The sequence below is a fragment of the Musca vetustissima genome, unplaced genomic scaffold, assembly GCF_032173495.1.
Source record: "Musca vetustissima isolate MV318-11 ecotype Yass unplaced genomic scaffold, APGP_CSIRO_Mvet_v1 utg331454, whole genome shotgun sequence".
In the NCBI taxonomy this organism is placed as follows: Eukaryota; Metazoa; Arthropoda; class Insecta; order Diptera; family Muscidae; genus Musca; species Musca vetustissima.
Window position 1 is genome coordinate 42,356 of NW_026884571.1, and position 13,008 is coordinate 55,363.

General features: G+C 33.1%; 1 protein-coding gene across 1 annotated transcript in view; it reads right to left on the reverse strand.

Annotated features, from left to right (window-relative positions):
* The window catches only part of LOC133331537 (synaptogyrin-like), a 29,126-nt gene extending 18,088 nt beyond the window's left edge, over positions 1-11,038 (reverse strand). Inside the window, exon 1 of the mRNA XM_061539923.1 lies at positions 10,893-11,038. Within this exon, the coding sequence (XP_061395907.1) occupies positions 10,893-11,021 (129 nt within the window). The 5' untranslated portion in view covers positions 11,022-11,038. The remainder of the gene's footprint in view (positions 1-10,892) is intronic.
* Between the last annotated feature and the right edge of the window lie 1,970 nt (positions 11,039-13,008).

Here is a 13,008-nt window from a genome sequence, read left to right on the forward strand (position 1 = left end):
AGTCTGTAATTGGGCGCCAATCCTTTTTCAGTATGTGCAGACTTGACTATGACCGATATTAGATACATCTTTTGGTAAGACGTTTATTTTACCCAATGAGGATCCCAAATATTAATTGAGTTGAAAAATCTGAGAAACATGTAAAAACCGTTTTTCAATTGGGCGCCACTCTTAAATGCAGACAATATTTAGCCTTTAAACGATATTAGACTGATTTTTGGTAAGACATTCATCCCACTAAGAGTCTAACATATTTACTTACAGTCAATTGAATTGAAACAATCTAAGTAAATTTTTAATAAAATTCTTAGATTGGGCGCCAACACATTTTCAGTAAAATCGATAAATAAAATGAGACTAATATCGAACTCAAATAATTCGGGAAATTTTTTGAAATTACCCAACTTTGGTCTAATATAGTTTAAAGTCTAAATATAGTTTGCATATTAAAGGGGAAAACACATAAGAGGACTTCAGGCTTGGTATGTTAAGTTGGCTTTAGTATTGTACAAGAATAAAGGAGAACGGCGTCCAAAATTAAGTTTGACTCTGATATTCCTTTATAAATTGATATTTCATACAAAACCACCTTATTCAGGCCAGGCCTGAATCCTTGTATGTGTTTCCTCCTTAAGAGTGGCGCCCAATTGGAGCATTATTTTTTATGCAACTCCGATTTTTCCAACGCAATATTTTGGATACTCATCCTACCAAAAAAAAAAAAAAAAATGATTACAATGTCAGTCCATGTCTAGATATAGCCTACATATAAAAGTGGCGCCCAATTAAGAAAATGTATATACATGGACCTTCGAGCCAAATCATACTATTTCATATTAAATCCTTATAAAATCCCCACATCGTATGTGTTTCCTTCTCAAGAGTGGCGCCCAATTGGACCATTATTTTTTATGCAACTCCGATTTGTCCAACGCAATATTTTGAATACTCATCCTACAAAAAAAAAAAAAAAATGATTACAATGTCAGTCCATATCTAGATATAGCCTACATATTAAAGTGGCGCCCAATTAAGAAAATGTATATACATGGACCTACTATCCAGACCATAGTATTTCATATTAAATCCCTATAAAATTCCCGCAATTGTCCCTAGTTAAACCCAAAATCACACCACTGAACACCACCACACTTGGACAACTCATTACAAGTGAATGAACAATAAAAGGAAAGGAAAAGAAGAAGAAGAAAGAAAATGCACACACTATGTCATTGTTCTCAGGAACTTTTGTTGTTTTTGTTTTTTGTTTTCTATTTATTGTTCTTGTCATTGCCTCTTCAAAAAAAAAGGAAATTAAATATCAAAGGCACCATGAATGGTGGTTAGAAATATGACGTACTAAAAATTCCATTCCAAGCAACAATATGGGACAGTAGAAGAAGAAGAAGAAAACGATGAGAGAATAAATATGTTCTCCTCCTCCCCATTATGGTCTTGAATTCTTTCATTGACCAGCAAACAAAAATGGGTTTTCCCATTTGTTATTGATGTATGACATTTCTCACCCACCACTACACCCAACTGATTTACACTTTACTTTTCTTTTTGTAATGTGAAAAATCAAGAAGAGAAAGAAAAAAGCATAAAAACCAAACAATAACAAAAAAATTATTGTTGACCATGGCCGACCAAAGCAAATCCACCATTGTGGCCATGTCCATGGTTATAGTAAATCGTGATTATTTCTTAGCTATTACGATTTTGGTTTAGAAATTAAAACAAGAAGAAAAAATGCAACAACAACAACAACAACAATAAAAATTACAACAATGCTTACAATGTCATTGAGCATTTAGTAAAAAAAAAAACAACAACAACAAATCTGAAATTTAATATGAAGGTTGTTTTTATGTGCATGACATTTGGTGACGCTGAGTAGAATGAAATGGGCTGTGTGAATGGTGTATTATTGGCAAAAATGATCTATATCAACCATTAATTGGGCGCCACTCTTACATGGAGAGTATAACAAAAATAATAATTGTTTTTGGAAAAGACCTTTTAGCTATATGGAACTAACAAGGATTTCTTCTTCTCCTTCAGGACAAACCAAAATATAACAAGTGAAAAAGCGATAAGTTCGGCCGGGCCGAACTTTGGATACCCTCCATAAAGGGAAAACGCCAAAAAGTGGATTTAAGAACTCTTTTCTACAAACCGATTATGTAAACCATTATACGACTTTCAGAAAGTTTTAATGGATAATTACACCCTCAGCCATATGACTAATGAGGGTGTATACACTTTGACACGTTGAAAATGAGCCTCATCGAAATATTGGTTCTAGACCCCATGTTTCTTTGGACCAAATTTGTTTCAGAAAATTTTGATTTCATCCAAACTTTGCCCATCATATTATTTCTCCCAAACTTAGTTTAAGTTCGAAGGTGGGGAATATCGGTCCACTCCATCTGGTAACTCCCACAGAGGGGAGTTACCACTATATATGAGCTATAACCCGCATTTAGGCCTAATGCGGGTTATAGCTCATATATAGTGTTCATTATCGAACCATATGCTCTAGTTTTTTATATCGAACCAGTTTTTTTTTATCTTAGAACCAAACCCAAAACGCGGAACACATCAAATAACTATTTTAATATAAAAAAGGGGGTTATGTGGGGACTACCCCAAAATTTGATGTGTTACCATATACGACTACTGAATACCAAATTCCAAAGCATTCAGTGGAAAAACGCTCCAAGATACCGAAAATTGGGGGTACCCTTATATGGGGGCTATCTGCAAAAAATGGACCTCTATTTATAATTTTTTGTGTAGAGATTTTGGTACCTACTAAGAACTCAAAATACTAAATTAAAGCCAATTCGGTGGAAAATTACGATCAAAATCCTCAAAATACTGAAAATTAGGAGGTACCGTTATATGGGAGCTACCAGAAAAAGTGGACCTATATTTATAATTTTTTGTGGAGACATTCAGTGCCCAATATGAACCCATTGTATCACATTTCTGCGAATTCGGTTTAAAAACGTGCTCAAGAACCGAAAAATACCGAAAATTAGGGGGGGGGGGGGGTACCGTTATATGGGTGCTACCTGAAAAAGTGGACCTATATTTATATTTTTTTGTGGCGACATTAAGTACCCAATAAGAACCCAATGTACCAAATTGCAGCGTATTCGGTTGAAAAACGCGCTCAAAAACCCCAAAATACCGAAAATTGGAGGGTACTGTTATATGGGAGCTATGCCTAAACGTGGACCGATATATCCCATCTTCATACTTGACCTGCCTGCAAACAAAAGACAATCCTATGCAATCCTATGCAATCCTATGCAATCCTATCCAAGCGTATTCGGTTGAAAAATGCGCTCAAGAACCCCAAAATATCGAAAATTGGGGGGTGGCCGATGTATCCCATCTTCGAACTTGACCTGCCTGCAGACAAAAGACAATCCTATGCAAATTTTCAGCACCCTTCAGAAGATAGCGTGATTACAACAGACGGACAGACGGACGGACATGGCTAGATCGTCATAGAATTTTACCCTGATCAAGAATAAAGTATATAGGATCGGAAATGAATATTTCGATGAGTTACAAACGGAATGACAAAATTAATATACCCTCCATACTATGGTGAAGGGTATAAAATTACTACTAATTTTAGTGAACAAATCTCAACTTAGTAGGTTGTCCCATAAGTTTCTTCCGCGCCACGCTATGAATGAGTCTGACTATGGCTATGCTTATATAAACATGCAGGCGTATCTCTTAGCCCTTTATGGCATCGGTTTTAGTCGTCCCAGATCTCTTTCAAAGTACATTTCGTTGATGACAAAGCCTCTTTTACAATTTTTTCTGTCCCGTTAAATATGGAGAACCAAAAGAAGCATTTACGGGATGTTATGATTCATTCCTTAAAAAAAGGCAATCCTGCAAAGGACACTGCGGAGGAGATTTGCACCATTTACCGGAGTGGTACTACGACTATTAGGAACGTCCACAATTGGTTTAAGAAATTTAGAGCCGCAAATTTTGATTTGCAAGATGAAGACCGCAGCGGCGGGCCAGTAACGACGGCTGCGGATATTATCAAGACTTTGCTCGTTGAAAATCTGCACTAACATTCCCAAGACAACGGTACATAGGCATTTGATCAAATTGGGCTATGCAAATCGGTATGAAAAGGGAAGAATCTTATGGGACAATCTAATATTTTTTAATTGGGCGCCATTTGAATAAAATGTAAGTTTTAATCTCATCGATTGGAATCAATTGATAAAATATGCAAATCCCATAAATATAACCCCAAAGCATTTATGAAATTGTGTAAAAAAACTGGAGAACCGTATAGGTTATTTTTGCAAAATTCTTTGATATTTTTTGAAAATTCAAAATATCTTAACGCATTTATCTTTTATATGGATGATATATCCAAATATGTATAATTTTTAGCAGCGAAGAACCTCAGCTGCTTCAATGCAGCCAATTCGATTGAAACTGTTGCAATATAACCTCAAAATGTCATTTAATTGGGCGCCATTTGTAAAAGAGAGCTCACAAAAATCCAGAATTCAATCAAATTAGCTGTAATTTGGCATTTTGGTTTATAATTGGATAGAAAATCTCCCTACTAAAAATTATCGAAATTGGTCCACATTTTCGTATAGCTCCCATATAATGGTACCTCTCAAATTTCAGTATTTTGGGAATTTTGAAAACATAATTCAACAGAAATTGCTGTAATTGTGTTTTTTAGATTCTCATGGTATATCACATCTCCGTACCTCCAACATTTCGGTGTTTTGGGGAGCTTGAGCTCGTTTTTCTATCGATTTGGCTGTAATTTGGTATTTTTGGTTCTCAATCGGGAGAAAATGTTTCTACCAAAAATTATTACAATTGAACCAAGTTTCAGGGTAGGTCCCATATAACCGTAACCCCATTATTTGGTATTATGGGGGAGCTTGGGCACGTTTTCTAACCGAATTGGCTGTAATTTGGTATTTTGGGTTCTCATAGTGTAGCACATCTCCGTACCAAAAATTATTAATATTGACCCAAGTTTCAGGATAGGTCCCATATAACGGTACGCCCATTTTCCGTTTTTTTGGGGAGCTTGGGTACGTTTTTCAACCGAATTGGCTGTAATTTTGTATTTTGGGTTCTCGTTGGGTAGCAAATATTTCCACCAAAAATTATCAAGATTGATCCATATTTAGGGGTAGCCCCCATAGAACGGAACCCCCAATATTCGGTATTTTGGAGATTATGGACACATTTCCAATCTAATTGGCTGTAATTTGGCATTTAGGGTTCTCATGGTATAGCACATCTCCGTACAAAAAATTATTAATATTGACCCAAATTTCAGGATAGGTCCCATATAACCGTACTCCCATTATTCGGTATATAAATGGCGCTTGGGCACGTGTTTCAATCGAATTGTCTATAATTTTATATTTTGAATTCTTATTGAGTAGAAAATCTCCCCACAAAAAATTGTCAATATTGTGTCAAGTTTCCGGGTAGTTCCCATATAACGATACCCCCATTTTTCGGTATTTTGGGGGGCTTGGGCACGTTTTTCAACCGAATTGCCTTTATTTGTATATTTTGAATTCTCATTGAGTAGAAAATCTCTCCACAAAAAATTATCAATGTTGGGTCAAGTTTCCGAATAGTCCCCATATAACCGTACCTCAATTATTCGGTATTTTGGGGGAGCTTGGGCACGTTTTGAAACCGAATGACCTGTATTTTGATTTTTTTTTTTGGTTCTCGCTGGGTAGCAAATATTCCCACCTAAAATTATCTTTATTGGTCCAATCTTAAGGGTAATCTCCATAGAACGGAACCTCCCAAATTTCGATATTTTGAGGATTTTGTGTAAGGTTTTCAACTGAATTAGGTCTAATTTGATATTTTGTGCTCTCTTTGGATGTCAAATCGCCCTACTGAAAATAATCAACATTGGCCCACGATTCGGGGTAGGCGCCATATAAGGTATCCCCATTGTTCCGTTTGTTGTTGATCCGAATTGGCTGTAATTTGATATTTTTGGTTCTCGTTCTGTTGCAAATATTCCTGCCAAAAATTATCAATATCGGTTAACGGTCTGGTATAGCTCCCATATAACAGCACCACCCAATTTGGGAATTTAAAAAATATGGCTCCAGCTTCTGGGGATTTTTTTATAGAAAAAAATTGGTCCCCAGGTCACCGATCCCCAGTCTATTGGAGATTTTTTTCTATATAAAAAATGGTCCCAAGTTACTGGGTATATATTTTTTTTATTTGGTCCCAAGTTTATTGAATTTTTTTTCTATAGAAAAAAATTTCGAAGCTCAGTTCTACTGGGCGATTTTTTTCTATAGAAAAAAATTTCGAAGCTCAGTTCTACTGGGCGATTTTTTTCTATAGAAAAAAATTTCGAAGCTCAGTTCTACTGGGCGATTTTTTTCTATAGAAAAAAATTTCGAAGCTCAGTTCTTCTGGGCGATTTTTTTCTATAGAAAAAAATTTCGAAGGTCAGTTCTACTGGGCGATTTTTTTCTATAGAAAAAAATTTCGAAGCTCAGTTCTACTGGGCGATTTTTTTCTATAGAAAAAAATTTCGAAGCCCAGTTCTACTGGGCGATTTTTTTCTATAGAAAAAAATTTCGAACCGCAGTTCTACTGGGCGATTTTTTTTTTCTATAAAAAAAAATTTCGAACCGCAGTTCTACTGGGCGATTTTTTTTCTATAGAAAAATATTTCGAACCCCAGTTCTACTGGGCGATTTTTTTCCATAGAAAAAAAATTTCGAACCCCAGTTCTACTGGTCGATTTTTTTCTATAGAAAAAAATTTCGAACACCAGTTCTACTGGGCGATTTTTTTTCTATAGAAAAAAATTTCGAACCCCAGTTCTACTGGGCGATTTTTTTTTCTATAGAAAAAATTTCGAACCCCAGTTCTACTGGGCGATTTTTTTCTACAGAAAAAAAAATTTGAACCCCAGTTCTACAGGGCGATTTTTTTCTATAGAAAAATATGTGATTTCCTAATTTTGTATTTTTTTAATGTTATTTTACCCAACCTCTTTCATTTTTAAGGTTATAAAATTCTCTCCTTAGGATTTTAATATTCCAATTAGTTTATGTTTATTAGAGATTACATTTGTACAAAACAACAACAACATTTGGGAATTCCGTGCCATTTAAAAAATCAGATATCCTTTGATGTCAATCTACACTCCCCACTTGTCTCAAATCCCCACTCAACATTTATGCAAGTAAACAAGCAGCAATTTACTTTGATATACGTATGTGTGTGTGTGTGTGAGAGAGATTGTGTGTGCCTGTGTATTCCCCAAGAGGAGTGTAGCTGATATGTGTTGATGATATTTAACTTAAATTACAATCACAACAACGACAACAACTTAATTTTTTTCTAAATAAAAAAAACAAAATCTTCATTATCAAGTGTCTTTCTGTGGAAGTCCTGGTTGTGGGTCCTTGTAAAAAAATTCTATTTGATTTTTTTGCTAGTACTCAACTTTCCACTTGATGACTTCTTAAGGACCTGGGTTTGTTTGCTTTTATGCCGTGGCTATAACTGCAGGGGTGGAGGGAGTGCCAGAAATAATAAAAAAAACATTTTGAGTTAATGAGGAGAAAGAAGCGAGGGAAAGAGAGGGGAGAGAGTGGGAGAAGTGTTAGGGGAGTTTATTTATATCACTGCTTAGTTTTTTTTTGTTTTCTCCCAGGGGATTGGAGCTTTGAGGATTATGTTATGACAAGCCATGTGTGTGAGTGCGTGTATGTGTGTGAGGTTCTTGTTGGAAAAGTGATTTAATGGCAAAATAATTTCCAAAAGGATTTCTGCTTCTTCTTCTGTCTGAATTAATGAAGAGACCTTGTATCTAATCTAATGAAATTTTGAAGGAACACAAAAACAGCAACAACATCAACAAATCATGAACACACACACTCACTCACACACACATAGAGAGAAAGCCTGAAACGCCAAAATCAATAAAACAAATTTGCATAATGTATGTACCCTACATTTGATGTTGTTGTTGTCGCTTGTTATATACAACTATGTATATACATGCATTTGTATATATGTATATATGTTGTGTAGTATATAGGCATGTCCTTTGAGTATATACAACAACAACAAAGACATGGCCATAACAAAAAAGAAAAGAAAAATAGAAATGAAAAAAATAGTAACTGAAAAAACCCATCAACTAAAGGAATTTTTGTTTTCTGGGGAGGGGAGAGGAGGAGTGGGGGATTTTGGGGGTTGTTTTTGGGATATTTGATGGAATTTGAAGGGTAAAATAAATAGTAAAACTATTGGAATTCCATAACAAGGAAAATTTCAGGAAGAGTGATTTTAATTTTCGATACTTTTAATTTTTTTAACTCCTCAAAAAATTGAGATTTTGAAGGGGATTTAAACTCGAGTTCCAGAATTTTGAAAGTCGTATTCCTCCTCCTATTAAAGGAAGAGAGGGATTATAATTTTCAACACTTTAACTCCTCAAAAATTTCAGATTTTGAAGTGGATTTAAATTTGAGTTCCGGAATTTTGAAGGTTATATTCCTCCTCCTATTAAATTTTAATTTTTCAAACGGTTTTTTTGGAATTTGAAGGGAAATAATACTGTTGGAATTCCATAATATGAAAATTTTGAGTAGGGGAAAATTTTTTTTTTTCATTTCCTACTTTTGATATTTTGGACTCCCTAAAAAAGGAGGTTTGGCATTTAGTTCCAGAATTTTTTAATGCCTTTAATACTCCTTATCCTATTCTTATTATATTTTTTTATTTTTCTGGCGAATAATAAAAAAATATAATAAGAACAGGAAATTTTCGTGGAGAGGGATTTAAATTTTCGATACTTTCCATTTTTTCTAACTCCTCAAAAAGTAGGGATTTTGAAGTGGTTTTAATTGGGAGTTCTTCCTTTTCCTCCTATTAAATTTTAATGTTTTCAGACTGATTGTTTTTTTTTGTTTGTTTGGAATTTGAGAGATAAAAAGCGGGATTTTTTATTTCACTTTCGATACTTCTGACTCCTTAGATAAGAACGTTCGAATTCCAGTTCTAGAATTTTTTTAATACCTTAATAGTCCTTCCCCTATTCTGATAATTTTTTTATTTTTCTTATTCCTAAAAAAAGAATGTTCGAATTCCAGTTCCAGAATTTTTTTTAATCTGATATTTTTTTTTATTTTGCTGACTCCTTAAAAAAAGGAGCTTCGAATTCCAGTTTCAGAATTTTTAATGCCCTAATAATCCTACTCGTATTCTGATATTCTTTTCTATTTTTCATACTGCTTGATTTTTTGTTTGTTTGTTGTTTTTTTTTTTTGAAAGAGGATTTCTATTATCTTCCTTCGTTAATTTTGATTTCTGCGACTTTTTCCGATTACTCGACAAAATTGTGATTTTGAAGGATTTTTATTAAAATTGTTTTTTTTTTTTTTGTTTTGAAAGAGGATTCTTTGTTATCCTCTATTAATCACAAAATTTGATTTTCCAGTTTTTTAATATTGTGATTATTCAATAAAATTGTGATTTTGAAGGCGATGATTTTTTAAAAAATATTTTTGAGGTCAACAATAGGTGTGGATTTTTTTAAAAAAATTATTTTTTGAGGTCAACAAAAGGCGTGGATTTAAAAAAAATTTTTTTAAGTCAACTATAGGCTTGGATTTTTTAAAAAAATATATTTTTTGAAGTCAACAGGGATAAAGGATTTATATTATCCTCCATAAATAACGATTTTTTCGCTTGCATAAAATTTGTGATTTTGAAAGTGATTCGCAATAGTTTCAATAATTTTTTAAAATAGACTTTTTATTGTTCTCCAAAAATAACAAAGTCCGATAATTTCGATTTTCCGCTTACCCAAAAAGATGTGATTTTGAAGAGGGGTGCGTATTAGTTTCAGAATGTCTCACTTCTCTTATTTTTTACTATAATTTTCTAATCTTTTTTTCTTTGAATCTAAATTTTTATCATTCTCCATAAACCAGAAATTCGATAAATTCGATTTTTCCGATTACATAAAAAATTGCGATTTTGAAGAGGGTGCGTATTAATATTGCCTCACATATTTTTTTCTACTTTTCAAACAGCTTGATTTTTTAAGAGGATTATTTTGTTATCCTCCATAAATAAAGAAAATGATAATTTCAATTTTTCCGCTTACACAAAAAATTGTGATTTAGAAGGGGTGCGTATTAGTTTCACAATGTCTCACTCGTCTTATTTTTTATTATAATTTTTTAAAGGATTCCTTTTTTTGAAGCATAATTTCTATTATTCTCCATAAATCAGAAATTCGATAAAGTTTTGCGATATCTCACTCAGAAGCATTTTTATTCCAATTTTTCTTACACCTCGAAAAATTTTGATTTTTGATTTTTTTTATTCTTTCTATTCTCATTTATCTTTCTCTTTATTTTATTATTTTCTTCGTATCAGCTTCACTCACTCCCCTTATTTTTCATATAATTTCGATTTTTCCTAATCCTTGAAAATATTTGATTTTAAAATTCGATTTTTACTATTATCTCTATTTATTTTTTTTTTTGGATTTTTCCTAATCCCTGAAATTTTTTTATTTTCAAATTCAAATTTTTTACCCCTACTCTTATTTATTTTTTCTTCATTTATTTATTTTTTTGTGTAAAAAAATTCCCATTTTTTTCGATTTAGTTTGACTCCCTTATTTTTTATATAATTTAGATTTTTTTCCTAATCCCTGATCTATTTTTTTATTTTTTTTCGTGTAAAAAATTCCCTTTTCTTCCTTTTTTCTATTTATTTTTATTATCATTTTCCTTTATTTCCATTTTTTATTTGAAAAAAAAAAGAATTATTCATTTTCCCAAACTTACCCAACACAAGGCTCGTATCACAACTTGGGGTTTCATGACAAAGGACAGTGGATCGAAGGCTCCACCAGCCTTGCCACCCCCATAGGCTCCGCCAGCATTCATATTTAATATTTGATTTAGCATATCCATTTTGGCTTACAGCAACAACAACAAATTTTCTTTAAAAATATTTTTTTCAAAAAAGGAAATCCTTTCTCCTTTTTTTAAACCACAAAAAATCGATTTAATCTTTTTGCTATTGAATTTTCACAATTATTTTGCACTGATTTTTTTGTATTTTTTCGCTTTTTTGCTCTTCTTCTTTTTTTCGTTCTCTACACTTTATGTAATTTTTTGTGGGGTATTTATTTTTCTTTTTTTCTCAAGCTCTAGTGTAAATAATTGCCTTCAAATCCTGTAGTTTTGCTGGCAAAAAACACACAGTCTCACACACAAACATACACAGAGAGCAGCAGCAGCAAAAGAGGAAACAACAACAATAAAAAATGTCTTTGGTTGGGTTTTTTTCTTCTATTCTTCTTTTTCTGCCTTTAAAAATCCAAGCAGAACTGTTACGTTTTTTTGTCCAGTTGTATTAGTTTTTTCTATTATCTCAGAGTGGCGGAGGGGAGTCCAAAACGAGCAGAGAGCAGCAGCTTCCTTCCTTTGTTTGTTGTCTCAACTCTCTTCAAAAGTATACTAACGGCTATTGTGTGTGCTTTCTAATGGCAATAATAGTCTTAGTTGTAGTAGTAGGATGTATTGTTCGTGTTCTTCTTCTTTTTCTTATAAGATAACTTTCGTTCAGAGCGCGCAAGCAGTACTCTGTTATGATTTTGGCATGTACAACTATGCAAGGCAACACACGAACACACACACAATTCTCTAGGTTATAATAACGGGTTGAGTATTTTCCTTCTGAGAAAGCGAAGGAGAGAGAGTGTGTGATAGAGAGCTGCAAAGTCACACTGAGTTAGAGAGGGTGGCTGGCTTGGTTGGTTAGTTGGCTGTCTGGCTTTGTTTGACTCTGGGTTGTGAGTACACAAAACACACACCCACACACACAGATACTAACAAAAGCAAAAATCTCACAAGTAACTGTGCCTTGGTGGCGTATACGTAGTGATTTTATTGATAAATATTTATTTTTAATGCATTTGTTTTAATAAAAAATTATTTTTCATTTATTTTTATTATTTTCTACTCTCTCTTGATTATATAATTTTTATTATAATTTATTTGTATTTTTCTCTTTATACTCTTTGCAATTTTTTTTTTTGCAAAAGAGCGAGTTACTATTTTATATCGTTTTTGAAGCGCGCCTTTGTTTTTCGTAACAAATACCAAATCGAACTGAATTTCTGATTTTCATCTATTCATGTTTGAGCAAACAACAAATGTTTTTCTTACATTGACAAGTGAGGATTTGGTAATAAAAAATGATGGGAGAGCTTTTTTGAGAAAGCAAATATTGATATACTATAAATAAAAAAGCTTACGAAGAAACTACCCCTAAAATTTATATTCAGAAAGGGAAGTGAAAAACAATCGCCTAACGTAAAAGACGTTAAATTTTAAATATATTTATATATTTTCGCTGGAAAACTCTATAAGGCGTTGATTTTTTAGGAATATTTTTAGAGATTAGGATTTTTTTAAATTATTTTTCAGGAACCTATATAAGGCGTGTATTTTTATACCCTTCACCACACTGTGGTACAGGGTATTCTGTCTTTGTGCATATGTTTGTAACAGGCAAAAGGAAACGAGATAGACCCATAGTTCCTCTTGAGAATATGCATAGAATCACTTTCTCAGTCGATTTATGCATGTCCGTCCGTCTGTTGGTGTTAAATTGTAAACAAAGTACTGGTCTCATTTATAATCCGAATTGACTGAAATTTCGCACAGCTAATTTATTTGTCCCAAGGACGAACCCTATTGAAATTGGAAAAAAATCGGTTCGAATTTAGATATTGCTCCCATATATATGTTCGTTCGATTTAATGTAAATGGTGCACCAAGGTCCCTATATATCTTGCGATTTGCCGAAATTTAGCATAGCGTACTGAATTAAGAGTAGAATGATGTGTGTAAAGTTTCGTGAAAAACGGTTCAGATTTAGTTATAGCTCCCA